The 27173-nt window shown below is 42.2% G+C and overlaps 2 protein-coding genes across 9 annotated transcripts; one reads left to right on the forward strand and one right to left on the reverse strand.

Moving 5' to 3' along the window:
- Positions 1-1848: 1848 nt before the first annotated feature.
- Positions 1849-15429, reverse strand: LOC109900472 (centrosomal protein of 44 kDa-like). Of its 8 annotated transcripts, none has more exons than XM_031837846.1 (11): positions 12171-12345; positions 11837-11935; positions 6872-7019; positions 3993-4139; positions 3713-3808; positions 3361-3513; positions 3028-3237; positions 2688-2754; positions 2433-2551; positions 2133-2170; positions 1865-1996 (listed from the first exon to the last, which is right to left on the reverse strand). In XM_031837846.1, the coding sequence occupies exons 2-11, from the start codon at positions 11926-11928 to the stop codon at positions 1948-1950; spliced, it is 1119 nt and encodes a 372-aa protein (XP_031693706.1). In that variant the 5' UTR covers positions 11929-11935; positions 12171-12345; the 3' UTR covers positions 1865-1947. The 8 variants fall into 8 exon arrangements, 3 of the variants coding, with proteins under 3 accessions (XP_031693706.1, XP_031693705.1, XP_031693708.1); XR_004212003.1 differs by lacking the exon at positions 12171-12345 and adding exons at positions 12416-12445; positions 15388-15429 and having other exon boundaries at positions 1894-1996; positions 2133-2551; XR_004212005.1 differs by having other exon boundaries at positions 1849-1996; positions 2133-2551; positions 2952-3237; positions 12171-12347.
- On the forward strand, positions 12303-26761 carry LOC109900473 (F-box only protein 8). Its single transcript, XM_031837849.1, has 6 exons — positions 12303-12974; positions 17084-17481; positions 18321-18447; positions 19057-19175; positions 19244-19440; positions 24054-26761. The coding sequence occupies exons 2-6, from the start codon at positions 17093-17095 to the stop codon at positions 24239-24241; spliced, it is 1020 nt and encodes a 339-aa protein (XP_031693709.1). The 5' UTR covers positions 12303-12974; positions 17084-17092; the 3' UTR covers positions 24242-26761.
- The last annotated feature ends 412 nt before the right edge of the window (positions 26762-27173 follow it).

Raw genomic sequence — 27173 nt, forward strand, 5'->3', positions numbered from 1 at the left:
TGACAAATTGAATAAGGTGTGCTAGCTCTGGAATATATCAAGTACATGAAAAGGCCTGGGGATCTCCATGAGAGGTTTGAGAAACCACTACTTTATAACATGCCTTGAATTGAATCTCAGCCTGAATGAGGAAAACTTTGAGCAGAATTAGACTTTCTCAAATGATTCATTCCTTGTCCTTTCTCCTAGCCTTCTTTTCAAAATGCAATTGATCTTCTTCATACATTTCAGTTCGTACAGGGCCTAGGGGAGCTCTACTGTGAGGAGGAAGGATGATTGAACAGGAGCATTGTCCAGTATAGCCAGAGAAGACATCTCAGAGGTCTGTTGGTGACCTCTACTGGTCAGGTCCATAGTCAAAGTAAAGATACACAAGACCGGGTATTGTATGTAAAGTTGTTAGTGCAAATAAAATAGATAATTACAGTATCAGTGTAAAGTTTGGACACTCATTCAAGGATTTCCTTTATTTGTACTAATTTAAACATTGTAGAATAATAGTGAAGACATCAAAACTATGGAATCATGTAGTAACAAATCAAAATATATTTGAGATTCTTCAATGTTCAACATTTGTCTTGACAACTTTGCACTCTTGGCCTTCTCTCAACCAGCTTCATGAGGTAGTCACCTGGAATGCATTTCAATTAAAAGGCGTGCTTTGTTAAGTTCATTTGTGGAATTTATTTCCTTATTAAGGCGTTTGAAGTCAGTCAATCTGGAAAAGTGCAGTCGTAAAAACCAAGCGCTACGATGAAACTGGCTCTCATGAGGAACGCCACAGGAAAGGAAGACCCAGAGTTACCTCAGCTGTAGAGAAGAAGTTCATTAGAGTTACCAGCTTCAAATCTCAACTGTTCAGAGGAGTGAGTGAATCAGGCCTTCATGGTCAAATTGCTGCAAAGAAACCACTACTAAAAAAGGACACCAATAAGAAGAGACTTGCTTGGGCCAAGAAACACAACCAATGGACATTAGACCGGTGGAAATATGTCCTTTTGGTCTGATGAGTCAAAATGTGAGATTTGTTTCCAACCGCCATGTCTTTGTGAGACACAGAGTTGGTGAACGGATGACCACTGTGTGGTTCCCACCGTGAAGCATGGTGTGATAGGTAGCCTAGTGGTTAGAGCATTGGGCAAGAAACTGAAAGGTTGCAGGATCGAATCCTGAACAAGGCAGTTGACCCACTGTTCCCCTGTAGGCCGTCATTGCAAATTAGAATTTGTTCTTAACTGACTTGCCTAGTTAAATAAAAAAAAGTTAAAAAACAAAAAATGGTGTAGGGTTGCTTTGCTGGCGACATAGTCAGTGATTAATTTAGAATTCAAGGCACACTTAACCATCATGGCGCTAAGCCATCCCATCTGGTTTGCGTTTAGTGGGACTATCATTTATTTTTCAACAGTACAATGACCCAAAACACACCTCCAGGCTGTGTAAGGGCTATTTAACCAAGCAGGAGAGTGATGGAGTGCAGCATCAGATGACCTGGCCTCCACAATCACCCGACCTCAAACCAATTGAGATGGTTTGGGATGAGTTGGACCGCAGAGAAGGAAAAGCAACCAACAAGTGCTCAGGATGTGGGAATTTCTTTAAGACTGTTGGAAAAGCATTCCTCATGAAGCTGGTTGAGAGAATGCCAAGAGTGTGCAAAGCTGTCAAGACAAAGAGTGGCTACTTTGAAGAATCTAAAACAAAATATATTTTGTTTAACACTTTGAGTTACTACATGATTTCATAGTTTGTTTTCACTATTATTCTACAATGTAGAAAATAGTAAAAATAAGAAAAACCCTTGAGTAGGTGTGTCCAAACTTTTGACTGGTACTGTATATAATGGATTGTGAACAAGTCGATATTTATCCATGATACCTTTATTCATCACTCACATACTAATCCGGAGATCAATTACAAAAATACATATCTTTTTAAAGTCTGAATTTACATTGAGGGTTCTATACTTCTTAAAAGGCTGGATGTGTCTTTCATCCTAAAACAAAGGAGAAGAACAAAACTAAGTAAATAATGAAATGAAGTTTAAAATACTGCATTTGTTTTATACAGTAGATGGTGTATTAGCCTTGGTTAACATTAGAGGGAATACAACATTGATCTAGAGTACTTACATGTTGGCTATTCTTTCCAATCTCCCTTTCATATTCTCCTAAAGAAAATGAGTCAAGACAGAATGAAAAACAAAGTGCTTGATTTAATCCGTATTGCGGAAGATCCGCGTAAAAATTTGATGGTAATTTCCAATTGAGTCGGCATATGCAGAGTTTACCGTGAATGAAGTCTCTCGAACATTGCCTTTAAAATGTCAAAATCAACATATAACGTGGCTCTTTCACAATACTCCAGATTGAATCCAGCCCAAATAGTCTTCTAATGTTTCCATTATATTTACTTGTAATATCTGCCATTACCTCTGGGGGTGCCGTTGTCACACAGGGGCTGATGGGATAGCTAGCAGAAGGGGTGGAGGACTGAGGACGCTCACAGCCAGAGTTGTGTAGGAGGCTCTCTGGAGGACTGGGTCTTGACTCTAAGGGTATGTGAGTATCAGTTTAACTTTTAGATCACACTGGGAATTTGATCTTTCTATTACTGTATTTCAGTTGTTGTATACGATGGCCCCAATAATACTTTACTAAGACACTTTTGTCCAAATCAGTTCCAACCAGTGACTTCTTTTGCATTATCCGCCATGTGATGACTCCAACCTCTATTGATAAGTGACGACGACTCCTAGAGGGGAAAAAAAAACCTTGAAAGCTGTACATTTTTCCATCTTTAACCAGCAAACAGAGATACAGTAGACATTCTAGAATGGACTGACATCATTAGTTCAACATCTGCTTCTACTTGTCATTAGATAGAGGTACGGAGAGTTCTTTAGAAGAGTCTCCAGATCGGACAGATGTGGTGTAAAGATCCCTTCCTACCTGGGCCATGGCTGACACAGTATCCAATAATCCCTTTGCAGTGGATATGGACGGACGGACGGACGGACACACACACCTGGGCCATGGCTGTGGAGAGGGTCAGTCTGGTCTCCAGCAGTAGCACTCTGCTCTCCAGGTTCTCCCACTGGTGCTTGTCTATAGTGATCCTCCCGGCCTTCTCTAGAAGCTCCAGCCTCTGCTCCAGGGCCGAGAGCCTCCCCAGCCTAGTCTGGATCTGCGGCAGCTGGACCTCCAGCGCTGCCAGCCTCCCCTCCACCACCAGGTCCTGGTAGGGGGGGTCACAATCCATTCTGTGTGTGTGTGTGTCACTTTGGTGCTGTGTGTTACAGAGAGAAGGGCTGTGTGTGTGTCTGTGCTTATAATTGTGGAGAAGTATGCTGGTACTCACTGTTTGAGGGACTGTAGGTGCTTGGTTCTGGACCTCCTCCAGTCCCAGCCCCTCCTCCTCTTCCTCAGACTCTTCATTATCAGAGGTTCTACTAGAGGAGACCCAGGAGTCACCCCCAATGTGTCTCTCCACTAGTGGCCTGCTTAGGGACAACTGTGGGAAAGAACCATCTCACCTAGTCATGTTAAGGTCGGGCCATGTACTCATGCAGCATTACAATGGACAATTGTATTATTTTAAAATGTTTTATTTAATCTTTATTTAACTAGGATAGCTCAGGCCTTTTTGATAAAGTGTAGAGCGTTGAACAGGTCTGTTGGGCTACACTGTCATGTCCTTGGCAAAGACTTACTGTGGTGGCCATGGGGTTCATTGTTTCAGCCTGAAATGGGAGAGCCTCACTTTTGGAGTCTGAACTCGAGGCCTGAAAACGAGCTCTCGGCTTTGGCTGCAACACATGGACCTTTTCTTTTACCAGGTAGGCTATTGAGAACACATTCTCTATTACAATACAGACATGGTCTGATCAAGAGGGTGCAATAGTTAATTGAACCGTGAATACCGTATCATCATTATGTCGTTGATGATACGCTTTGCTCTAGGCTCGCCAAAGCTGAGGGAGACAGACTGACCTTGTTGCCTTTGCTGAGCTCTTTGTGTTTCTGCAGGGCGAAGGCGATGACATCACAGAGGATGCAGGTCTTTCTTTCTGCATAGCCAAACTGGAGGAACTGCTGCTTGGTCAGGACGGGTTTGTAGTGGAAGAGATCCCGCAGTACCTAGATGTGGGTGAACAATAGACAGTATGACACACACACACACACACACACACACACACACAGCTGAATTTGCCCTGCTGAAAAATTGTTTCAAATCAAAAATACACCATGGTTGTTTTTTCATTCAAACAGTAAAAAATGCAAAGAGCAAAACCATATTCATTGAAAATGACATTGCAAAGTATCTGGTACAGGGGTTTTAAACTCATTTTGCGCCGGGGGCCACATTCGTTCTTCAAGAAGGTCCAGAGGGTCACACTGAAAATGTGTTCATTTCTTCACCATCAAAACGTGCAAAGAAATTGTCCTGTATCCAATGCTTTTGCAATTTGATGCTACCCGACTGTCTCGGTTTCATTTGAATGATTATTAGTGAGCTGGACACAGTCAAGAAACAGTATAAATGTAGGTCCTTTATATTTTCTACAGTTTCCATTTGGTTGTAATCATTTTTTTTAAAGTATATGGAGTTTGTTTTCCCTTCCAAAAAATGATGTGAATTAAGTGTATCGAGGCAAGGGATACACATGAAAAGGGAATAATAGGAGCTGGAACACATGACAAATCCAAACATTCTACTGATAATTGTAAAACTCACTATAGTTGACATGAGTTCAGGGAAAGATGGCAGTAGGTATGACAGGAGGGCTAAATGAGTGCTTCCCTGTTACACAGACTATAATGCAGAGCAAATGGCTTGTCTCTTTGCACCGTCTTCTGTATGAAATGCTGCTGGTGTGTCGGCCCAATCTGTCTCCCATATTTTTGTGTGTGTGTGTGCCAGCAGTGACTGGGCGCCAGCCAGAGGGTCTAGCTCTTCCTTCTCCCTCTCCTCTCGCCAAAATGAACCGATGCTGTGAGAGGAAGATAGTGCTGAAGCCGCAGGCGAGCTAAGAGAACAGAAGAGGGGATTCTGATCCGAGATGAGAACTTGGACCAACATGGAGTTCCTGTGTTCACCGCAGGAATCAGGATTTCATGTGACCCTTTATAAAATAATTGCTCAAGGACGCTGTGCTGCCAACCACCGGTTGCCAGATGGAAGGAAACACCACCAGAGAGTGTGTTAAATAAAGATGCTGCAGATCAGGGCCCGCTCAGTGAAAACCCTTCTGGTTCTGATAGCAGGGTTAACAGAGGCTATAGTACAGCCTCAACAAAAAGACTGAAAAACCCCTGATGCATGTACACAAGTCATTCCTTCCAAGTCCTCAGTTGGTTGTGATGAGAGAGGAGCTGTAATATTAGAACGTGAGATGAAGGAAATGGCTTAGCCTTGACCTGACCAAGCACAATATCATGAAAAAGGGAATTCCGACAGTGGGATATTTCCCATAGATAGGAATTAATGGAATTTCTAGACTACTTTAAGACTCCATTCATGTCATTTGAGCACCACAGGAATGAAAAGGAATCCCACATGTAGCCTACCTTTAACCTCTACAGGGGAAATCGTGCACTGTTTCAAAATGACTTTATTGGTAGTGAGTGATGCAATAGCAATGTCTTCCATGTGTGTGTATTAGGGGAAAATATTGCAGTTCAGCTCAAGCTTGGAGGGGTTAAACCACAGCAGAGCATCTGGGTAGACAGCCATTGGCCTCAGGAGACCCCAAGGAATAAACTGAAGTCACAGTGTGCGAGTGTGTGTGTCCGTTGCCTGTGAGGAAACTGGAAACACTTTGCCATTTTGAACCATCACGACCATAACTGTGATGTATGAGAGAGGGGATCTAGAGGGGAGTCCCTGCTATTGGGAGAAACTGTTCCGTGTTAGGGAGACGACACTGCATGGGGCCACATGGGGAGAGCGGTGGTGGGGAGCCTACTGGAAAAGTAGGACCCAGGAAAGATCCCAGCACGCAGTGAATGAACAGAGCATTAAATCATAGGGAGGGCATGAAGGAACAAGCCTGGGAGATAATACAGTCAACTGGGGAGTGATGGCTTAGCCGTGTGTTTCTCAAACGGGTAGGTCTAGATGTGGGATTGCTGCAAGGGGGGGGGGGTACATTCAAAAACATGATTTCATCACGAAAGATGTTAGTCATTAGAACACAGACACTCTGCGTCTTCGACCTACCATTCTAATGGAGACCTATGGAGTAAAATCCCTCCACTGTGCATGATGATAGTTAAATACTAAGGCTATGTCACAGAAACATGTTAACCTACAGTACCCAGTCAAAAGTTTGGACACACCTACTCATTCAAGGGTTTTTCTTTATTTTTACTATTTTCTACATTGTAGAATAATAGTCAAGACATCAAAACTATGAAATAACACATAGAATCATGTAGTAAGGTGGGCATTGCGTCAAAGAAGCAGTGCGGCTTGGTTGGGTTGTGTTTCGGAGGATGCACGGCTCTCGACCATCGCCACTCCCGAGTCTATACGGGAGTTGCAGAAATGAGACAAGACTATAACTAACAATTGGATATTGCATTCCTCATGATCTGGTTGAGAGAATGTCAAGAATGTGCAAAGCTGTCATCAAGGCAAAGGGTGGCTACTTTGAAGAATCTAAAATAGATTTTGGTTTGCTTAACACTTTTTTGGTTACTACATTCTCCCATGCGTGTCGTTTCATAGTTTTGATGTCTTCACTATTATTCTACAATGTGGAAAATAAAGAAACCCTTGTCCAAACTTTTGACAGGTACTGTACACTATTACCCTTAATCGATTTGTTTTTTTTAAAGAACACAATAGAATCAATGTGTGGATTTACCTTGTAGATGCATTCGATAAAACGTAGGTCGTTCTTCCCAGTGAGTTCCACTCCGAAGCCCACCAGGTGTTCAGCAAGGTGTGGTGAATAGGAGATGAATGCATAACTCACTATGGGGAGAAAGGCAGAAGGATCCCCTTTGGCCAAGCTGGAGAGATATAGATTGTGTTTTACAATGTGTACTACTGTTTTCATATGAATTAGTATCATTGAGGCCTAAATATATGACAATAATGCTCTGTTCAGACAGGTAGACAGATTTTAATAACAACAAAAAGTTGACCAATCAGATCAGCTCTCATAAAGATCTGATGTAATTGGTCAAAATACCAATTAGTGGAAAAAAATAAGAAAATGACCTGCCTGTCTAAACACAGCTCAACACACATTTTGACAACAATGGAACCCAAACGAGTTCGATAAAAACTAAAAAATATATATATACACGTTTGAAAAGTAGCCAACCTTTTGTCTCCTGTTTTTAAATGATCTCACATCCACAGAAAATTGTATTTGAGCCACATAATTTTTTAAATTCCAAGCATATTGTGTTTGACGCTCTTCACTTCAAAAGGAATTCCTGCTTCCCTGTTCATCAGTTGTGCAGACTGGGGTCCTCGTCAGAGAGGGACCCACGACTGGTTAATGTAAAGCATGTTTACAAACAGAGTTATAGTCGGGCAGGGCTCCGTACAACCCCCTCTGCCACCTGCCGGAGACTTCAAAACAAACCCAGACCATGAACTGCACCCGTGACTACAGCTCCAATCTGGATGTTTATAGGACTACAGATGTTTAGTCTGTCTTCCAGCCAAATCATTTAGTCTTTGTCGCAAATAGCACCCTATAAAGTGCAAAAAAAAAATTAACAGAGCCTTATGGGCCCGTAGTCAAAAGTAGTGCACTATCTGGGGAATAGGGTCCCATATGGGAAACATCCCATCTCGTGACATTATCCTACACTACAGGTTTGCCTATAGCACACAAGAACATCATACAGACTGTTGATAATATTCATTCTAGCCTAAATTTTCATCCTTAATTCATCACAAGTTCCATATGTCATCACACTTGCAATGTGTTGGCACTTTCAAGACAAATACTGAGTGTAATGGACAAGGGCCATAGAAATCAGTGACCCCACAACCTGGATAAAGAGCTGGTCAGATATGCTCATCATAGCAATGGGATCATTGGAAATTAGGCTCATGGTGGAACAAAATATTAAATCATGAGAAATGCTACCATATGCACACCTGCCTCTCCTTCAAGGTCTCATCTGCCCAAAATATTCTTAGATACTGCATGGATGGTTAATAATTAAAATATTTGTAGAATAATAGTGAAGACATCAAATCTATGACATAACACATATGGAACCATGTAGTAACCAAAGAAAATATATATATATATTTGAGATTCTTCAAAGTAGCCACCCTTTGCCTTGATGACAGCTGTGCACACTCTTGGCATTCTCTCAACCAGCTTCACCTGGAATGCTTTTCCAACAGTCTTGAAGGAATTCCCACATATGCCGAGAACTTGTTGGCTGCTTTTCCTTCACTCTGCGGTCCAACTCATCCCAAACCATCTCAATTGGGTTGAGGTCAGGTGATTGTGGCGGCCAGCTCATCTGACGCAGCACTCAATCACTCTCCTTCTTGGTCAAATAACCCTTACACAGCCTGGAGTCGTTTTGGGTCATTGTCCTGTTGAAAAACAAATGATAGTGGGACTAAGCCCAAACCAGATGAAATGTTGCGTCATACTGATGGCAGAGTCTATGGACACTGCCTGGTGTCAACAGTACAGGCTGGTTGCAGTGGTGTACCGCCGACAAATCTGCAGCAACTGCATGACACCATCGCGTCAGCATGTACCAACATGAATGTGGAACATTCACGACTTGTAGAATCCATGCCCCAAATAATTATTGGTATTCTGGAGGCAAAGGGGGGTCTGACCCATGAGAAACAAGATTCTCTGATCTAATGAAACCAAGATTGAACACTTTGTCCTAAATGCCAAGCGTCACGTCTGGAGGAAACATGGCACCATCCATACGGTGAAGCATGGCGGTGGCAGCATCATGCTGTGGGGACTGGGAGACTAGTCAGGATCGAGGCAAAGATGAACGAAGCAAAGTACAGAAAGATCCTTGATGAAAACCTGCTCCAAAGTGGACAGGACCTCAGACTGGGGCGAGGGTTCATCTTCCAACAGGAAAATTACCCTAAGCACACAGCCAAGACAACACAAGAGTGGCTTCGGGATGAGTCTCTGAATGTCCTTGAATGGCCCAGTCAGAGCCCAGGCTTGAACCTGATCGAACATCTCTGGAGAGACCTGAAATAGCTGTGGAGTGAAGCTCCCCATCCAACCTGACAGAGCTTGAGAGGATCTGCAGAGAAGAATGGGAGAAACTCCCCAAATCCAGGTGTACCAAGCTTGTAGCGTCATAGCCAAGAAGACTTGAGGCTGTAATTGCTGCCAAAGGTGTTTCAACAAAGTACTAAGTAAAAGGTCTGAATACTTATGTAAACATACTTTTAAAAATATAGAAATTAGCAAATGTATATATACATACAGTAATGGCAAAAAGTTACAACAAATATGAATTTTCACAAAGTTTGTTGCTTCAGTGTCTTTAGATATTTTTGTCAGATGTTACTATGAAATACTGAAGTATAATTACAAGCATTTCATAAGTGTCAAAGGTCTTTATTGACAATTACATGAAGATGCAAAGAGTCAATATTTGTAGTGTTGACCCTTCTTTTTCAAGACCTCTGCAATCCGCCCTGGCATGCTGTCAATTAACTTCTGGGCCACATCCTGACTGATGGCAGCCCATTCATGCATAATCAATGCTTGGAGTTTGTCAGAATTTGTGGGGTTTTGTTTGACCACCCGCCATTTCAGGATTGACCACAAGTTCTCAATGGGATTAAGGTCTGGGGAGTTTCCTGGCCATGGACCCAAACTATCGATGTTTGTTCCCCGAGCCACTTAAGTATCACTTTTGCCTTGTGGCAAGGTGCTCCATCATACTGGAAAAGGCATTGTTCATCACCAAACGGTTCCTGGATGGTTGGGAGAAGTTGCTCTTGGAGGATGTGTTGGTACCATTCTTTTTTCATGGCTGTGTTCTGAGGCAAAATTTTGAGTGAGCCCACTCCCTTGGCTGAGAAGCAACCCCACACATGAATGGTCTCAGGATGCTTTACGGTTGGCATGACGCAGGACTGATGGTAGCGCTCACCTTGTCTTCGCCGGACAAGCTTTTTTCCGGATGCCCCAAACAATCGGAAAGGGGATTCATCAGAGAAAATGACTTTACCCCAGTCCTCAGCAGTCCAATCGCTGTACCTTTTGCAGAATATCAGTCTGTCCCCAATGTTTTTCCTGGAGAGAAGTGGCTTCTGTGCTGCCCTTCTTGACACCAGGCCATCCTCCAAAAGTCTTCGACCTCACTGTGTGTGCAGATGCACTCACACCTGCCTGCTGCCATTCCTGAGCAAGCTCTGTACTGGTGGTGCCCCGATCCCGTATTTGTGCCATTCCGAAGGTGAATGGGCAAGACAACATATTTCAGTTCCTTTTAACGGGGTATGTTAGTAGGTGCCAGAGGCACCAGTTTTTGGAAGGGCTGCAACACTGCTGGGTTTTTCACACTCAACAGTTTCCTGTGTGTATCAAGGTCCTCCACACAAAGGACATCCAGCCAACTTGAAAAAAATGTGGGAAGCATTGGAGTCAACATGGGCCAGCATCCCTGTGAAACGCTTGACACCTTGTAGAGTTATGCCACGATGAATTGATGCTCTGAGGGCAACTCATTATTAGGAAGGCGTTCTTAATGTTTGGTATAAGCCATGTATACTGTATACAGTGAGCTCCAAAAGTATTGGGAAAGTGACACATGTTGTTGTTTTGGCTCTGTACTCCAATACTTTGCATTTTAACTTCATAGTCAAATACTGAATGTCAGTTTTAATTTGAGGGTATTTTCATACCAAAAGTATTGAGATAAATTAACATGTGTATTAAAGTTGTCAAAAGTTCAGTATTTGATCCCATATTGCTAGCATGCAATGATTACATCAAGCTTGTGACTCTACAAACTTGTTGGATGCATTTGCTGTTTGTTTTGGTTGCGTTTCAGATTATTTCATGCCCAATAGAAATTAATGGTAAATAATGTATTGTGTCATTTGAGTCACTTTCACTTTAACTATAATGTGCTTCTAAACACTTATACATTCACGGGGATGCTACAATGATTACAGATAGTCCTGAATGAATTGTAAATAATGATTAGTGAGAAAGTTACTCACAAATTTCATACCCCAAGACTTACTAACCTCTCCCAATATAATAACAGGGGAGAATAGCATTTGGGGGTGTATGATATTTGTGCATCGAACATTCTCACTCATCATTATTCACGATTCATTCAGATCTATCTAATAACAATAGCAAAAATGGAGGGACTATGTACAAAAATTGTCATTTCTAAACGGTTCATACACTCAAATGACAGCTGACATTCTGCACATTAAACTCAATCATTGTATCATTTCAAATCCAAAGTGTCAACCCACTGTCCACCAGTCTTGGAACACCTGATGGTCAAATCAGGTGCTGGAGTACAGAGGCAAACAACAAAAATGGTCACTGCCCCAATACGTTTGGAGCTCACTAGATATCAGAATGAATTAATAAATATATGGGGGATTTATTTCTCCAATGTAAGCAAGTAAAAATGACAAATGTTCAAACATCTCCTACACTGCAACTAAGAGACTGAATAGTGGAGCCGTCATGTGGCCATCAACTGAACAACCACAACACAGGTGCCGACAGATTGTAAAGCTGGCTCCTTCCCTCAAAAAGTTTGGGAACGTGTCACAATTGTTTAGTTAGCACTGGCACCATTTTTTATCCATGACCTAGCTAACATACCCATTATAGTCGACCTCTCTTGGGTACTTCAATGCCCGTAGTTTAACATCCAGCTTCCGAAGACATCCTTTCAAATCACCGGTTGACATCATTGTGGACCTTGAAGATGCAAATGACAGACAGGTAACGTTACCACAACAATTCTCCCATTTAACAAATTTTGCAACGAATGGATAAAACACCAACTAGCTAACTAACAAACAATATAACGTTAAATGTTGGCTAGCTACCAACACAGCTTTCCAGCAAGTTACTTGCTAACGTTAGATTTTGTTGAGGTGACACGTTGTAGCAGCTACTGAAACATACCATAACACAAAATATAATAAATTACCTTGTATTTAAGTAGAAGGGCTTGCCAAATTAGCTCGCTAACTGGACATGTATTTTGTTTGTTTTGCCCGGGTAAATAACATAACTGCTGCGATTGGTTGCCATGATAAGTGAATCAGAAAAACTAGAAGGAAGATTCAAAAGAGCACATTCGTAGCTACATGGCGGTAAAAGTTTTGTTTGTAGACTTCTGGTTTTAATGTCGATGGTAAAATGACGACGACTTATGAAACAAGCTGAACTTACTAAATCCATGTAAAACGCCGTCTTTTCTGTCTGTAGTTGAAAGGAAAACAAAAGTATTCTGGTTAGCTACCTTTAATGTGTTAGAAGAAACAAAGCAATGCACTGCAGATTTTTTTGTAAAAAGTCCAATGGATTTCTGTGTAGCCCGACATTTTTTTCTAGAATAATATTTTTGAAACAAAACAATTGAAAGATTGTATATATCATAGTTAAGTACCATTCACAATCGTTAGATGGATTTACTCAGTTACAGTCACGTCATTTCCACCAATAACAAGCGAAACGTCAAACCAGACAACTGTGCGTGTGAAAAGAGGAGGGAGAAAGGAGGAGTTGAGGAAGCCCTATATTGAGTGATAGGGGCAGATTAGGCCTTATGTCACTTTGTGAGCAGTTTTTCTCTACAACAGCGACGATAGTGGGTATTTTTGGCCAGCATTCAGCGGAGATGGGAACATCTGGTTACCGGTAGAAGACCCAAAACTATTCCCACCGAAGTTGTTTACGTTCCTGACTGTGTATACGTCGCGGCGGCGGTACAATCTTCCATACAATTCAGGTAGGTGGCGCTGATTACAATGGTCGGTCATTGACAAGACGATGGCAGTTTGGCTTGTAATAATTATATTGAAGAAAGGCGAGGGCTTTAGGTAAATTTGGCTTGATAGTGAAATTATTACATATCAGCTTCTGAACATAACTTCAATGTTGATGTTGTTTACAGCAAGACACTGAACGTATTTCCAGCCCACTACTATCTGACTTTGTATGACAGTTTATCCAATTACTGAATTAGGCAAACGTCAACAGACGATGGGGCACATAACTCTAGTGCTTGACAGAGTATGGTCACTCTGTTCACCAAGAGACAGTTCTTATTACATGACTACAGGTATGTATGAATGTCCTTCTCACTAGCGAAACGTTTGCATTAGTTTGTTAAAGATTGTACATTCAGTAGGCAGCTGATCAGAATGATTTCTCAGAATCTGTATTGTGCGTCACTTTATCGACTGTACACCTACCATTGGGTACAACATTCTCCGTACAGGTAGGCTACCACCTGTTTTTCCATCACTAATAAGTCAAAACCCACTGTAGATAGTTGCTCATTTTAAACTCAAATGATATGTTTGCAACCACCAGATTCAGTTAAAACACCCCCCAAAACCAACTAATTTGAATGCCCCACCCCATGAACCAACTACCAATTTAGACCAACCATATGCCTGTCCTGTGCATTCCCTATACATCAGTTCAGCCAATGTGATCACACCATGCACTGTGCAAGTTTGCTCTTTCTACTGAATTATTTGTTCAGAAAATGATTAAAATAATTGACTAGCAAGCCAGGCCGTCATAAGTATGACAGTAAGACATCCATCCACATTTGAACAAATGCACCCTTAGGTCAGTTGAACTAATCCAAACAGTTTAGGCTATGTATCTAGACCTAGTCTAGGCCTACATATCTAGGACCATCTATGACCTACAGTAACCCTCTCGCCATATAACCAGTAGACAGACTCGTGTCAACTTTAAAGATGCACATGCAGAAATAGCTCTGCCTTTTCCTGGTTGCTAAAATTCTAATAGTTTTCCTAATTTCTGTTTGTGACAAAATAATCAGTCAGTGTAGAGAATCATTGTACCATCTAAACCGCTGTGAAATATGTTTTCCATATCCAATTTATTTTCTATTTTCAGCTGTTTAAAGTAGAGGTCAACCGATTATGATTTTAACGCCGATACCAATTATTGGAGGACCAAAAAAGTCGATACTGATTAATCGGCCGATTTAAAAAATATATATATATATATTTGTAATAACGACAATTACAATAATACTGAATTAACACTTATTTTAACGTAATATAAAACATCAATAAAATCTATTTAGCCTCAAATAAATAATGAAACATGTTCAATTTGGTTTAAATAATTCAAAAACAAAGTTTTGGAAAAGTAATATGTGCCATGTAAAATATGTGCCATGTATAAAAGCTAATGTTTAAGTTCCATGCTCAGAACATGAGAACATGTGAAAGTTGGTTGTTCCTTTTAACATGAGACTTCAATATTACAAGGTAAGAGGTTTTAGGTTGTAGATAATATAGTATTTATATAACTATTTCTCTCTATACCATTTGTATTTCATATACCTTTGACTATTGGATGTTCTTATAGGCACTTTAGTATTGCCAGTGTAACAGTATAGCTTCCGTCCCCCTCCTCGCAACCAACCTGGGCTCGAACCAGGAACACATCGACAACAGCCACACTCGAAGCATCGTTACCCATCGCTCCACAAAATCCGTGGCCCTTGCAGCGCAAGGGGAATAACTACTCCAAATCTAAAAGCGAATGACGTTTGAAACAGTATTAGCGCACACCTAGCTAACCAGCTAGCCATTTCACATCAGTTACACCAGCCATTATATGCTGATAGGCTTGAAGTCATAAACAGCGCTGTGCTTGCGAAGAGCTGCTGGCAAAACGCACGAAAGTGCTGTTTGAATGAATGATTACGGGCCTGCTGCTGCTCAGTCAGACTGCTCTATCAAATCAGACTTAATTATAACATAATAACACACAGAAATATGAGCCTTTGGTCATTAATAAGATCGAATCCGGAAACTATCATTTCGAAAACAAAACGTTTATTATTTCAGTGAAATACGGAACCGTTCTGTATTTTATCTAACGGGTGGCATCCCTAAGTCTAAATATTCTTGTTACATTGCACAACCTTCAATGTATGTCATAATTATGTAAAATTCTGGCAAATTAGTTCGCAATGAGCCAGGCAGCCCAAACTTGCATATACCCTGACTCTGCGTGCAATGAACGCAAGAGAAATGACACAATTTCACCTGGTTAATATTGCCTGCTAACCTGGATTAGTAGTTATAACTAGTGATTATGATTGATTGTTTTTTATAAGATAAGTTTAATGCTAGCTAGCAATTTACCTTGGCTTCTACTGCATTCACGTAACAGGCAGGCTACTCGTGGAGTGCAATGGTTAGAGCGTTGGACTAGTTAACTGTGCGGTTGCAACATTGGAACCGCTGAGCTGACAAGGTGAAAATCTGTCGTTCTGCCCCTGAACAAGGCAGTTAACCCACAGTTCCTAGGCAGTCATTGAAAATAAGAATGTGTTCTTAACTGACTTGCCTAGTTAAATAAAAGGTATAAAATTACAAAATATATACACATTTAATTAAAAAGATAATCGGAACTCGGCGCCCAAAAAGACCGATTTCCGATTGTTATGAAAACTTGAAATCGACCCTAATTAATCGGCCATTCCGATTAATCGGTTGACCCCTAGTTTGAAGCTTGTGTACAAAAGTAAAAGATGCAAAAAAATAAACATAACAGGAATCATGGACATAGCTTACAAAGAACATAACTAGCACTTTTTAGACTTGCTTTCAATGAGACTGACATATCTAGAACACACATTTCTTTGAATTTGGTCAGCTTGCCCAAAAAGTTACATATTGTAGCTTTAAGACATTCCCAAGTGTGTTTTTTGAGCAGCCTACAGTCTTAATGCTCTTCACGTGTAACCACGCCAGCCCAGGACCTCCAGATCCAGGCTTCTTCACCTGCGGGATTGAAACTTGGAGTGTTTCTGTCTGTAATAGAGCCCTTTTGTGGGGAAAAACATATTCTGATTGGCCTGGCCTGGCTCCAGTGGGTGGGCCTGTGCCCCCCCCCACCCCCAAGCCCACAGATGGCTGCACTGCTGTCCAATCACGTGAAATCCATAGATTAGGGCCTAATTTATTTAAATTGGACTAATTTCATTATGAACTGTAACTCAGTAAAATCGTTAATTGTTGCATTTATATTTTTGTTCAGTATATTTCGAAATGGCTTGTTGTGTAAAGTCACATTAGAATCTGCCTCGACCACTTACAGAGACTGTTCCAGAGTGCCCTTTCAGGAAGCAATTGCTTTGATTTGATCGGGCTAATGTATGCGAGATGACACATGAAAGTAGAGGCAATCGTTGAGATGTTTCTGCGGACAAACAGCTAGGGTCTGAATCCAGATTAAATTAACCCGTCACGGATGTTTCTCTATTTTGTGACAACCGCTGAGCCCTTCAGTGACTCAGCATAGCAGGGTAACTCCAAGATAGCTATGCCTACCATCAGCTGTTGCCATGCCAGTGACTAAATTAACCAGGAAGTAATCCAGCTGCCCAAACATTTAAACAAGGTAGAACGATGGCCTCCGTTTTTATATTGGATTGTTAAAATAGGACTTTGGATCACTCAAATGTAATTATAAAGCCCTTTTTACATCAGCAGATGTCACAGAGGGCTATACAGAAACCCAGCCTAAAACCCCAAACAGCAAGCAATGCAGATGTAGGTGCACAGAAAAAACTCCCTAGAAAGGCAGGAACCTAGGAAGAAACCTAGAAAGGAATCAGGCTCTGAGGGGTGGCCACTCCTCTTCTGGCTGTGCCGGGTGGAGATTATAAGAGTACATGGCTATTTAAGGCCAGATTGGATGGCCAGGAAATTCCCAATTTAATGCCTAGTAACTAGACCACTGAGCTACTTCTGTTTGATATTCCTCCTGAGGGAACCTATTCCCTATGTGACACATGCAGACTGTGCTGCCTGTGTTGTCTTGCCTTTACACCAGATCCTGCAGATGGGTCAGGGGCTGTGGAGGGTGGCCAGGAACCAGCAGCTGCAGCAGGAGTATGGAGAGCACTGGGATGCTGGACCTGGCCTTGACGGAGATCCCCAGGATTTGGGGATGGAGATGGGGGTTAACCCAGGCCAGGCTCCCCCCTCCCCCGGGGTGGGCGACCTGCCACCTCACCCCCACCCGCGGCGCCACCCCCAGCACTGCCAAGGGGCAGACATCTACCAGCTGCTACGTGCCCGCCGGGGGAAGGAGCAGCAGGGTTTCATAGACCTGGAGATGCTTCCTCCAGAGCTCAGCATCACCATCCTGTCCTACCTGAACGCTACAGACCTCTGTCTGGCATCCTGCGTGTGGCAGGACCTGGGCCACGACGAGTACCTCTGGCAGGGGTGAGTAGTAGACTGACAGGGTCTGTGGAAGGGAGGAAGGGGTGAGTAGTAGACTGACTGGGTCTGTGGAAGGGAGGCAGGGGTGAGTAGTAGACTGACAGGGTCTGTGGAAGGAAGGCAGGGGTGAGTAGTAGACTGACAGGGTCTGTGGAAGGGAGGCAGGGGTGAGTAGTAGACTGACTGGGTCTGTGGAAGGGAGGCAGGGGTAAGTAGTAGACTGACTGGGTCTGTGGAAGGGAGGCAGGGGTAAGTAGTAGACTGACTGGGTCTGTGGAAGGGAGGCAGGGGTGAGTAAGTAGACTGACTGGGTCTGTGGAAGGGAGGCAGGGGTAAGTAGTAGACTGACTGGGTCTGTGGAAGGGAGGCAGGGGTAAGTAGTAGACTGACTGGGTCTGTGGAAGGGAGGCAGGGGTGAGTAAGTAGACTGACTCGGTCAGTTAGCGGGTGTTCAGAATGAATTATTAAAACTAATGTCACTAATTGGTATTTTGACCAAATAAGATCAGCTTTTTTAAATGTGAAAAGTTCTGATGTTATTGGTCAAAAGACCAATTATTGGACAAAATATCAGAATCGGGCTCCCTGTGTGAACGCAGCCAATGAGAAGTGTGCTGCAGGACAGGACCTGATACACCATTACAGATTCATCTATGTTTTTAATTGTCCACAAATCATTCAAATGGTGCTTGCCACAAGTATAACATGTACCAGGTTCTGTGTCTTTAATGGTTCAAAGAGTTGATTGGGTGATCATGTTTCTAATTGCAGTCCTCCCTTTTTCTCTGTCGCTCCCTTGTTCCCTGACTTGCTCTCTCTTTCTCTGTCTGGCTGTGCCCTAGTTTGTGTAAGTCCACATGGGGTCACTGTTCCATCTACAATAGAAGGCTTCCCTATGGCTTCTCATATAGAAGACTCTACATGATGCTAGATGAAGGCAGTCTGACGTTCAACGCTAACCATCAGGAGGTAAGTCATCTCTTTTTCACCTTTATCCCAAATGCCTCGTCCACCTTTTTAAAGCACCACTTCCCCACTGAAACACTCCGGTTTCCCGGACGTAGATAAAGCCGGCTTAATCTGTTTCCGGGAAATTGTTCAGTATGTATATATATATGTATATATGTATATGGACCAATTAGCTTTTTTTCACTACGTTATTGATTCTTGATTTTTTTGACCACAAAAAATATATGATTTAGAAATAGTGAGTACACAATGAACCCACCACACTTTACACATCAAACCCACCACACTTCAGCCCACCTTGAAGACAAATGACTACCAGCTAAATTACTTGTTTACTGCCGATGCATACATTCTGAAAGACATCAGCCTTGAAGGTCACTGCAGGTCAAAGCCTGGTTCCCGAGAATCTGTGGAACATTCTAATGGCGTTATTTGGTCTGTCTGTATCGCTAAGTGGATTAGGCTCACTATGGCCAGCCACTTAAAGGGCATGTGATAGCTGTGTGATGGACTGAAATGGTGCTGGGTCTCTACTCTCCCCCTCTAATCCCTCTTTCTCTCTGTGTGTGTTTCATATTGACTCCCCCCCCCCCCCCCCCCCCCCAATAGGGTATCAGTTACTTCATGTCCAAAGGCATACTGGTGGACCACCCCAAGGAGCTGGCCAAGTTCATCTTCTGCACTCGCATGCTCAACTGGAAAATGCTGAGGGTATACCTAGATGAGAGGTGGGTTTTCTTCATTGAATTCTCACTGGGCTTTTTTCAAATTCTTATTGGCTTGTCTCTAATTACAGGAGAGATGTGTTGGACGAGCTGGTCACGCTGCACAACTTCAGTAACCAGTTCCTGCCCAACGCACTGAGGGACTTCTTTAGGCACATCCACGCCCCAGAGGAGAGGGGAGAATATCTGGAGACGCTCATCACCAAGTTCTCCCACCGCTTCTGTGCCTGCAACCCTGTCCTGGTCCGGGACGTGGGTCTCAGCCCAGGTCAGTGCACTGCAGGGAGTTGTAGTTCTAATCTGCAGGGTGTTTAGGGAAGTCGGATGAGTGTTATGTTAATTCAGCCTATGTGAGCGGAGGGAGTTGTAGTTCTACAGGATGTTTAGTGGGGGGAAATTGTAGTAATAAATAATAAATATTTTTTTTGCCGATCTAGCTGTCTGCCCGCGCTATAGAGTGCTATATCGGTCTGCTAATATAGGACTAGTGAAGGCCCAGCGCACTACTTTTGTAAGAGAAATGTATATTTAAAAAAAATATATATGGGCCTCCTGAGTGGCACAGCGGTCTAAGGCAGTGCTAGATATGTCACTATAGACCCGGGTTCGGTCCCGGGCTGTATCACAACCGGCCGTGATCGGGAGTCCCATAGGGCTGCACACAATTGTCCCAGTGTCGTCCGGGTTAGGGGAGGTGACTTTAATTGGCTCATCTCAATCTAGCGACTCCTTGTGGCGGGCCAGGTGCCTGCAGGCTGACCCCGGTCGTCAGTTGAACGGTGTTTCCTCTGACACATTGGTGCGGCTGGCTTCCAGGTTAAGGGGGCATGAGTTAAGAAGTGCGGTTAGGTGGGTCATGTTTCGGACGCATGACTCGACCTTCGCCTCCCCGAGCCCGTTGGGGAGTTGCAGCGACGAGACAAGATTGTAATTGGGGAGAAAAAGGGTGTAAAATACAAAAATATATACAGTCAGATCATACATTTTTGTCCATTGACCATGTTGTTATTGTTTTAGCTGTCTACCATAGCATATTGGAGTTAAAATGAAAGGATGAATATGAGCTTGAGGGTATTTACATCCAAATCAGGTGAATGGTGTAGGAATTACAGCACTTTTTATGTGGTCCCCCCCATTTTAAGGGACCAAAAGTCATTGGACAATTGGCTGCTCAGCTGTTCCATGGCCAGGTGTGTGTTATTCCCTCATTGGTTAATTTACAGGTAAGCAGATAAGGTATAGAGTTGATTTCAAGTGTGGCATTTGCATTTGGAATCTGTTGCTGTTAACCCTCAATATGAAATCCAAAGAGCTGTCCTTGCCATTGAAGGAAGACATCATTAGGCATGAAAAATCAAAACAAACCCATCAGGTGTAAACACATTAGGTGTGGCCAAATCAACTATTTGGTACATTCTTAGAAAGAAAGAACGCTAAGGAACACCAAAAGGTCCGGAAGATCACCAAAACAACTGTGGTGGATGACAGAATTCATTCCCTGGGGAAGAAAACCCCTTTTCACAACAGTTGTCCAGATCAAGAACACCCTCCAGGAGGCAGGCGTATCTGTGTCAAAGTCAACAATGAAGAGAAGACTTCACCAGAGTAAATACAGAGGGTTTACCACAAGATGTAAACCATTGGTAAGCCTCAAACAGGAACACAGCTTTAGAGTTTGCCAAAAAACATCTAAAAAAGCCTGTACATTTCTGGAACAACATGCTATGGACAGATGAGACAAAGATCAACTCGTACCAGAATGATTAGAAGCGTATGGAGAAGGGAAGGAACTGCTCGTGATCTGAAGTATACCACCTCATCTGTGAAGCATGGTGGAGGTTGTGTTATGGCGTGGGCATGTATGGCTGCTTCCCTTGTATTTATTGATGTGACTGCTGACAAAAGCAGCAGGATGAATTCTGAAGTGTTTAGGGCTATATTATCTGCTCAGATTCAGCCAAAAGCTTCAAAACTCATTGGACGGTGTTTCACAGTAGAGAGGGACATTGACCCGAAGCATATTGCGAAAGCAACCCAATACTTTTTTTAAGGCAAAGAAGTGGAATATTCTGCAATAAACAAGTCAATCACCTGACCTGAATCGAATTTGAGAATGCATTTCACTTGCTGAAGGCAAAACTCCCCAAGAACAAGCAGGAACTGAAGACTGCTGCAGTAAAAGCCTGGCAGAGCATCACCAGGGAAGAAACCCAGCATCTGGTGATGTCTATGGGTTCCAGACTTCAGGCAGTCATTGACTGCAAAGGATTTGCAACCAAGTATTAAGTAATTTAATTTGATTGTCAGTTTGTCCAAGTATGTATAAAAAATTGTTGAAATTCCTAAATGGTTCATACAATAATTTTTACAAAACTGTTAAATTTAAGGATAAATCTACACTTAAAGCACATCTTGATTGTTTGTCTTTATTTTTACTATTTTCTACATAGTGAAGACATCAAAACTATGAAATGGCACGTGGAATCATGTAGTAACCGAAAAAGTGTTAAACAGATAAATATATTTGAGATTCTTCAAAGTAGCCACCCCTTGCCTTTGACAGCTTTGCACACGCTTGGCATTCTCTCAACCAGCTTCATGAGGTAATCACCTGGAATGCATTTCAATGATCAGGTGTGCCTTGTTAATTTGTGGAATTTCTTTCCTTAATGCGTTTGAGCCAATCAGTTGTGTTGTGACAAGGTAGGGGTGGTGTGGTGTACAGAAGATTGCCCTATTTGGTAAAAGACCAAGTCCATATTTTGGACAAGAATTATAAGACCTGAAGGACAGTCAATCTGGAAAATGTTAACTTTGAACGTTTCTTCAAGTGCAGTTGCAAAAACCATCAAGCGCAATGATGAAACTGGCTGCCATGAGGACTGCCACAATAAAGGAAGACCCAGAGTTACCTCTGCTGCAGAGGATAAGTTCATTAGCATTACCAGCCTAAGAAATTGTAGCCCAAACAAATGCTTCAGAGTTCAAGTAACAGACACATCTCAACAACAACGGTTCAGAGTAGACTGTGTGAATCAGGCCTTCATGGTCGAATCGCTGCAAAGAAACCACTACTAAAGGACACCAATAAGAAAACAAGACTTGCTTGGGCCAAGAAACACGAGCAATGGACATTTGAGTCCACATTTTTTATTTTTCGTTCCAACCGCCGTGAGACCCAGAGTAGGTCAACGGATGATCTCTGCATGTGTGGTTCCCACCGTGAAGCATGGAGGAGGTGTGTGGGTGTGCTTTGCTGGTGACATTGTTGCTGATTTTTATTTAGAATTCAAGGCACACTTAGCCAGCATGGCTACCACAGCATTTTGCAGCGATACGCCATCCCATCTGGTTTGGGCTTAGTGGGACTATCATTTGTTTTTCTACAGGACAATGACCCAACACACACTTCCAGGCTGTGTAAGGGCTATTTGACCAAGAAGGAGAGTGATGGAGAGCTGCATCAGATGACCTCGCCTCCACAATCACTCGACCTCAACCCAAGTGAGATGGTTTGGGCTGAGTGGGGCCGCAGTGACAGATGGATTCAACCAGTCTAGACGTAGGTCTGCTTTAGAGGACCGAGCCCTAGAAGACCCAAGTACTGTAAAAGGCCCTTTACTCCACTAGGAGCTAAAAGGAATAGGTGATGTCACTGTAAACACCTGACATCATGCGTCTATCTGGTCTTGTCTTGTCGACAGTGCCTGCAACCACCTGCCAGTTTCTGCCACAGTCGAACAACTCCTAACTCGGGGTCCACGCTCAACAAATCCCACAGGCTTTAGGTCTTCTCTCGTCTGTTGATCTCCCCACAATGCCTCTGTAATTTACAAAGGGCTCTGATGTTGCACTTGACCCAAGTTGTCCTGTCCTTGTTGCATGATTCAAATGTGTGAGAAATCTTTGTACTAACACTGTCATTGGTCCCTAAAGCCACAATAATCCCACGGGTTTAAAGTGTTTGGCTGGAGCGCTGCCCTCACTCTCCTATCGCAGAACGGCGTTGTAATAACATCTGGTGTGGTTCTCGGCCGCTCTGCGTCGTCCTGGAGGAGAAGCCGGCTGATTTATTATAAACTTACTGGCGATAGAATTGGCAGAGCAGTAAAGGAGGAGCGGAGATGTAGGCTCTCACACTTTCTCTCGCTCTCTCCCACTCTAACGAGACCCCCTGTTCAGCCCCTCTTAGTCTGCCCAGAACCAGGGCTGATACCCACACTGTAAGGTCTGAGAATATGAGTAGACATGTCTCTTTCCTTCCCTGTTATGTGTCCTGTAAAATAATATTATTCACACTTCAGAATGTGTTTATTTTTTTAGACATGTCATTATGAAGCTATTTTTCTTTATCTGCCCTTCTTGTTCTGATGCTCTCCCTGTCATTTATTCTTAAACTCCCACCCACCCTCTCAGCCAATTGATGACCACACAATGAACAGAGAAAGTATTGCTGGACTGAGAGAGACAGCAACTAAAACATTGGGGCTGGCTAATATATTGAATACATGTATATTACTAAGCAAGGTTTTTAAAAAATATGTATTTTGTTGGTGTGTGTGTGCCCCATTGCCATTATTTATCTTAAGTCTAAAATAATTTTTTTGGTAAACACCATCACTTTTATTTATTAATATATTTATCATTTAGCAGACGCTATTATCCAGGGTGACAAAGTGCCTTGCTCAAGGTCACATCGGCAGATTTTTCACCTTGTCGGCCCAGGATTCAAACCAGCGACCTTTGGGTTACTGGCCCAACGCTCTTAACCGCTAGGCTAGCTGCCACCTCACAGCTCCTTATACAACTTAATCTTCATTGGATGCTTGGTGCTGGGACTTGTTTGACCTCTCTCACATTCTGTCCATCTCTCCTCTCCAGATGCGGTGTATGTGCTCTGCTACTCGCTCATCCTGCTGTCTATAGACTTGACCAGCCCGCACGTCAAGAACAAGATGTCCAAACGCGAGTTCATCCGCAACACGCGCCACGCTGCCCAGAACATCAGCGAGGACTTTGTCGGCCATCTTTACGACAACATCTATCTCATCGGCCACGTGGCGGCCTAACCGGGAAGTGACGAGGAGTGGAAGTCGGTGAATACATGAACCAGTGATTGCACTGATGCAAGATACTACTTTGGACAATAGTTGTTGCTGGTCATTCTTAATATAGGGTCCTGTACTGCTAGCAATGATGCTTGTTTCCATACTGGGTGGGAGGCGATCTGTTCTCCAGCTGTAGAGCCAATGGAGACCAAGTAGCGTAGCGATTTGGCCCGCCCACATGAAGTGACATCTTAAGGTGTGAGATATAGCCTCAGACAGGCTAGATGTATATTCAGCACAAAAGTAGCATATGACAATATAACCAACTACTTCCAGCTTAACCACGCAGAAGTGTAGCTCCAGTATGTTAACGAAGTCAAGAAGAAGTTAAACATATGCCATGAACAAGGACTGAATATTATTACAGCAACAATTAGCAGTTGTGGTTCACATTATACTCTGTTTTTGTTTTGTGAATTACTCTTGAGTTTTGAGTTTTAATATTCTGGTTTACTTTTTTAAATTAATGTTTTTGTTGGAATGTTTTTTACAATTAGAGAAACTTAAAAGAATGACTAATGGGCTGGTAGAAACTACACTGCATTTTTGTCCTTAACTTTGTAAACTGGATTAAATTGGATGGAATGAATATGAATTTCCAAGAGGCACAACAATAATTCATCCAACCACATTTACAACATGGAATCCTTTTATTTTTATCAGAGAACTTCAAAGGACTATTTGCGTCCATTCCAAAGTATTTTATGAGTTGTAAAGTAATCGCCATGGGTCATACTCTGAATTGATGTATGTGGATGAGTAGAATGTCCATGGGAATCTCAGAGCATCCAATTTTGAGTTTGTAATGTGAACTCTCATCTGCATGCATCTCGGCCGGGTCATATTAATTAGTATGCAAAATTGAAAACGTTTTTCACCTACGGAAGACGAAAATAAATGTTTCTTATTGGACAAGTCCAATTTTGTTTCTCAATGTTGCAATCCATTGTATTCTATTTGGTGCCTAATGAACACTGGTAATACAGCTCTTGATTGTTGATGGAAAAATAGGTGTCAAAGTTGAGGACAATTGTTCAGTGAGTTTTTACCTCAGCCCAAGCTGGGATAGGTAATGTTGGTAAATGAAGGTATCTATGTTACTTTATCCTTTTTGTTGACAAGCATTCTACCCCTTCAAAACAGGCTGAATCCCAAATTACATCCTATTCCCTATGTGTTGCACTACAGTTGAACAGGACCCATAGGGCTCGTGTCATAAGCAGTGCACTATATAGATGCCTGTGTTTACACAGGCAACCCAATTCTGATAATTTTTTTTCCACTCATTGGTCTTTTGACCAATCAAATCTGATCTTTTCATTTCCAGATCTGATTGGTCAAAAGACCAATTAGTGAAGAAAAAATAATCAGAATTTGGCTGCCTGTGTAAACCGCATAAGTGACACCACAGATATGAACGTTAATCTTTCCCACCATCCTTTGCGGACAACATTTATCTTGTGATTTGTTTTATGTGTGTGACTCTGGACTGATGCCTCTATCATGTTTTAAATCTTCCTGTCAATCTCTAATCTATTCTATGACTGCAACGTCACTCTTTCACACCCAACCTCTTCCCAGTGACTCGAAGGGCTTGATTCTATTTGCTACAGATGTCCAGAAATATGTAATATAGATCAGACATACCTCTGATATGTAGAATAAGGAATCAAGTCCGCTCTATTCGTGACATTTCTTTAGGCAGTGTTCAGTATTGCACGTGACCCAGGACTACCAGATTGTTTCTTTTAATGATTACTAACTAGTGAGCACTTTAACCAGGGGGTGTTTTCTCTCCACACTGCTGTCTTCTGATTCATATATATATATATATATCATACTATTTAGTTTTCACATATCTGAAGGACTGTTTGTTTTCTATCTGTTGTCTTAGCCATGCAGTCTTTATTATTAGTTCTAGTGCCAATAAACAAAATGTTGAAAATGACGACCACACTGACATGTGAACCTGAGCAGAATAACAACTGTGGTAAATGTTTGCATACAATTGATTAAACCCCAGATTTGATTTGCACATGTATATATTTAAGTATAGAGATTTATATAAGAAACATTTTATTTTGACGTATTTTAACAGATTTTTTTTCCTCATAAGTAGACCTGTTTTTGCACTGACATTTTGTATGAGCACTGGACTGCATGCAGAGAACTGAGTCTTTGCACAGTTCATGTTCTCCACTACCATGATGAATTTAAGTGATTTGAGATTATTATTGTAATATTTATGAAATGTTAATTACACTTAGTTTAACAGCAGCAAATGACAGTACAGACTTTTATTTTCTTCAATTCCATGTACATTTTAGTTTCCTGTGTGGATTTATGGATTGAGATTTTTATAGACGATTCCCTTTTCAACAACCTAACAAAACCATTTACATCTGAGATAGGTTGCTGAATGACAACACTGAAAATAAAACCTGTCTAGATTGTATACAAATTAAACTCTGAGAAAATATTCCCCTTGTGTTGAGCTGTGAATATTTCTACAGTGATCATAATGTTTTTATATATTCAAGATCGTGACCATTACTGATTCGCCCTTCGACTATGTACACTATATTTACGAATTAAGTCACCTATATACACCTCTCAACATGGCTCTCGAAACTACCAAACCCCATTTTCAAAGCTCCAATCCATAGTGTATACTATAGAGTTCCTCTGAGCCTGTCAGTGTATAGATAGACAGGAGTAAATCGACTCCAGACACAACATGACCCTCGACCTCTAGCGGAGTGTGCTTTATGTGCTGTAAATGAAAAGGGAGAGCATCACAGGGGCCGTCAGCAGAGAGATACAGGGCCCTTGGAGCTGCATGGGAGAGGGGTCAATCTGAGAAAGTTTAGAGAGTGGTGATGCAATGTGTACC

This window comes from Oncorhynchus kisutch, linkage group LG12 (assembly GCF_002021735.2).
Source record: "Oncorhynchus kisutch isolate 150728-3 linkage group LG12, Okis_V2, whole genome shotgun sequence".
In the NCBI taxonomy this organism is placed as follows: domain Eukaryota; kingdom Metazoa; phylum Chordata; class Actinopteri; order Salmoniformes; family Salmonidae; genus Oncorhynchus; species Oncorhynchus kisutch.

Excerpts from the sequence above, each read along its gene's own strand:
- LOC109900473 (XM_031837849.1), top strand. The coding sequence starts at position 17,093 with ATGGGTCAGGGGCTGTGGAGGGTGGCCAGGAACCAGCAGCTGCAGCAG. Across the intron at positions 18,448-19,056 it reads TCAACGCTAACCATCAGGAG|GGTATCAGTTACTTCATGTC; the intron begins GTAAGTCATCTC and ends CCCCCCCAATAG. Across the intron at positions 19,441-24,053 it reads GGACGTGGGTCTCAGCCCAG|ATGCGGTGTATGTGCTCTGC; the intron begins GTCAGTGCACTG and ends TCTCCTCTCCAG.
- LOC109900472 (XM_031837845.1), bottom strand. The coding sequence starts at position 11,928 with ATGATGTCAACCGGTGATTTGAAAGGATGTCTTCGGAAGCTGGATGTT. Across the intron at positions 2,552-2,687 it reads TAATGCAAAAGAAGTCACTG|AGTCAAGACCCAGTCCTCCA; the intron begins GTTGGAACTGAT and ends ACATACCCTTAG. Across the intron at positions 2,171-2,432 it reads TGACAACGGCACCCCCAGAG|GAGAATATGAAAGGGAGATT; the intron begins GTAATGGCAGAT and ends CATTTTCTTTAG.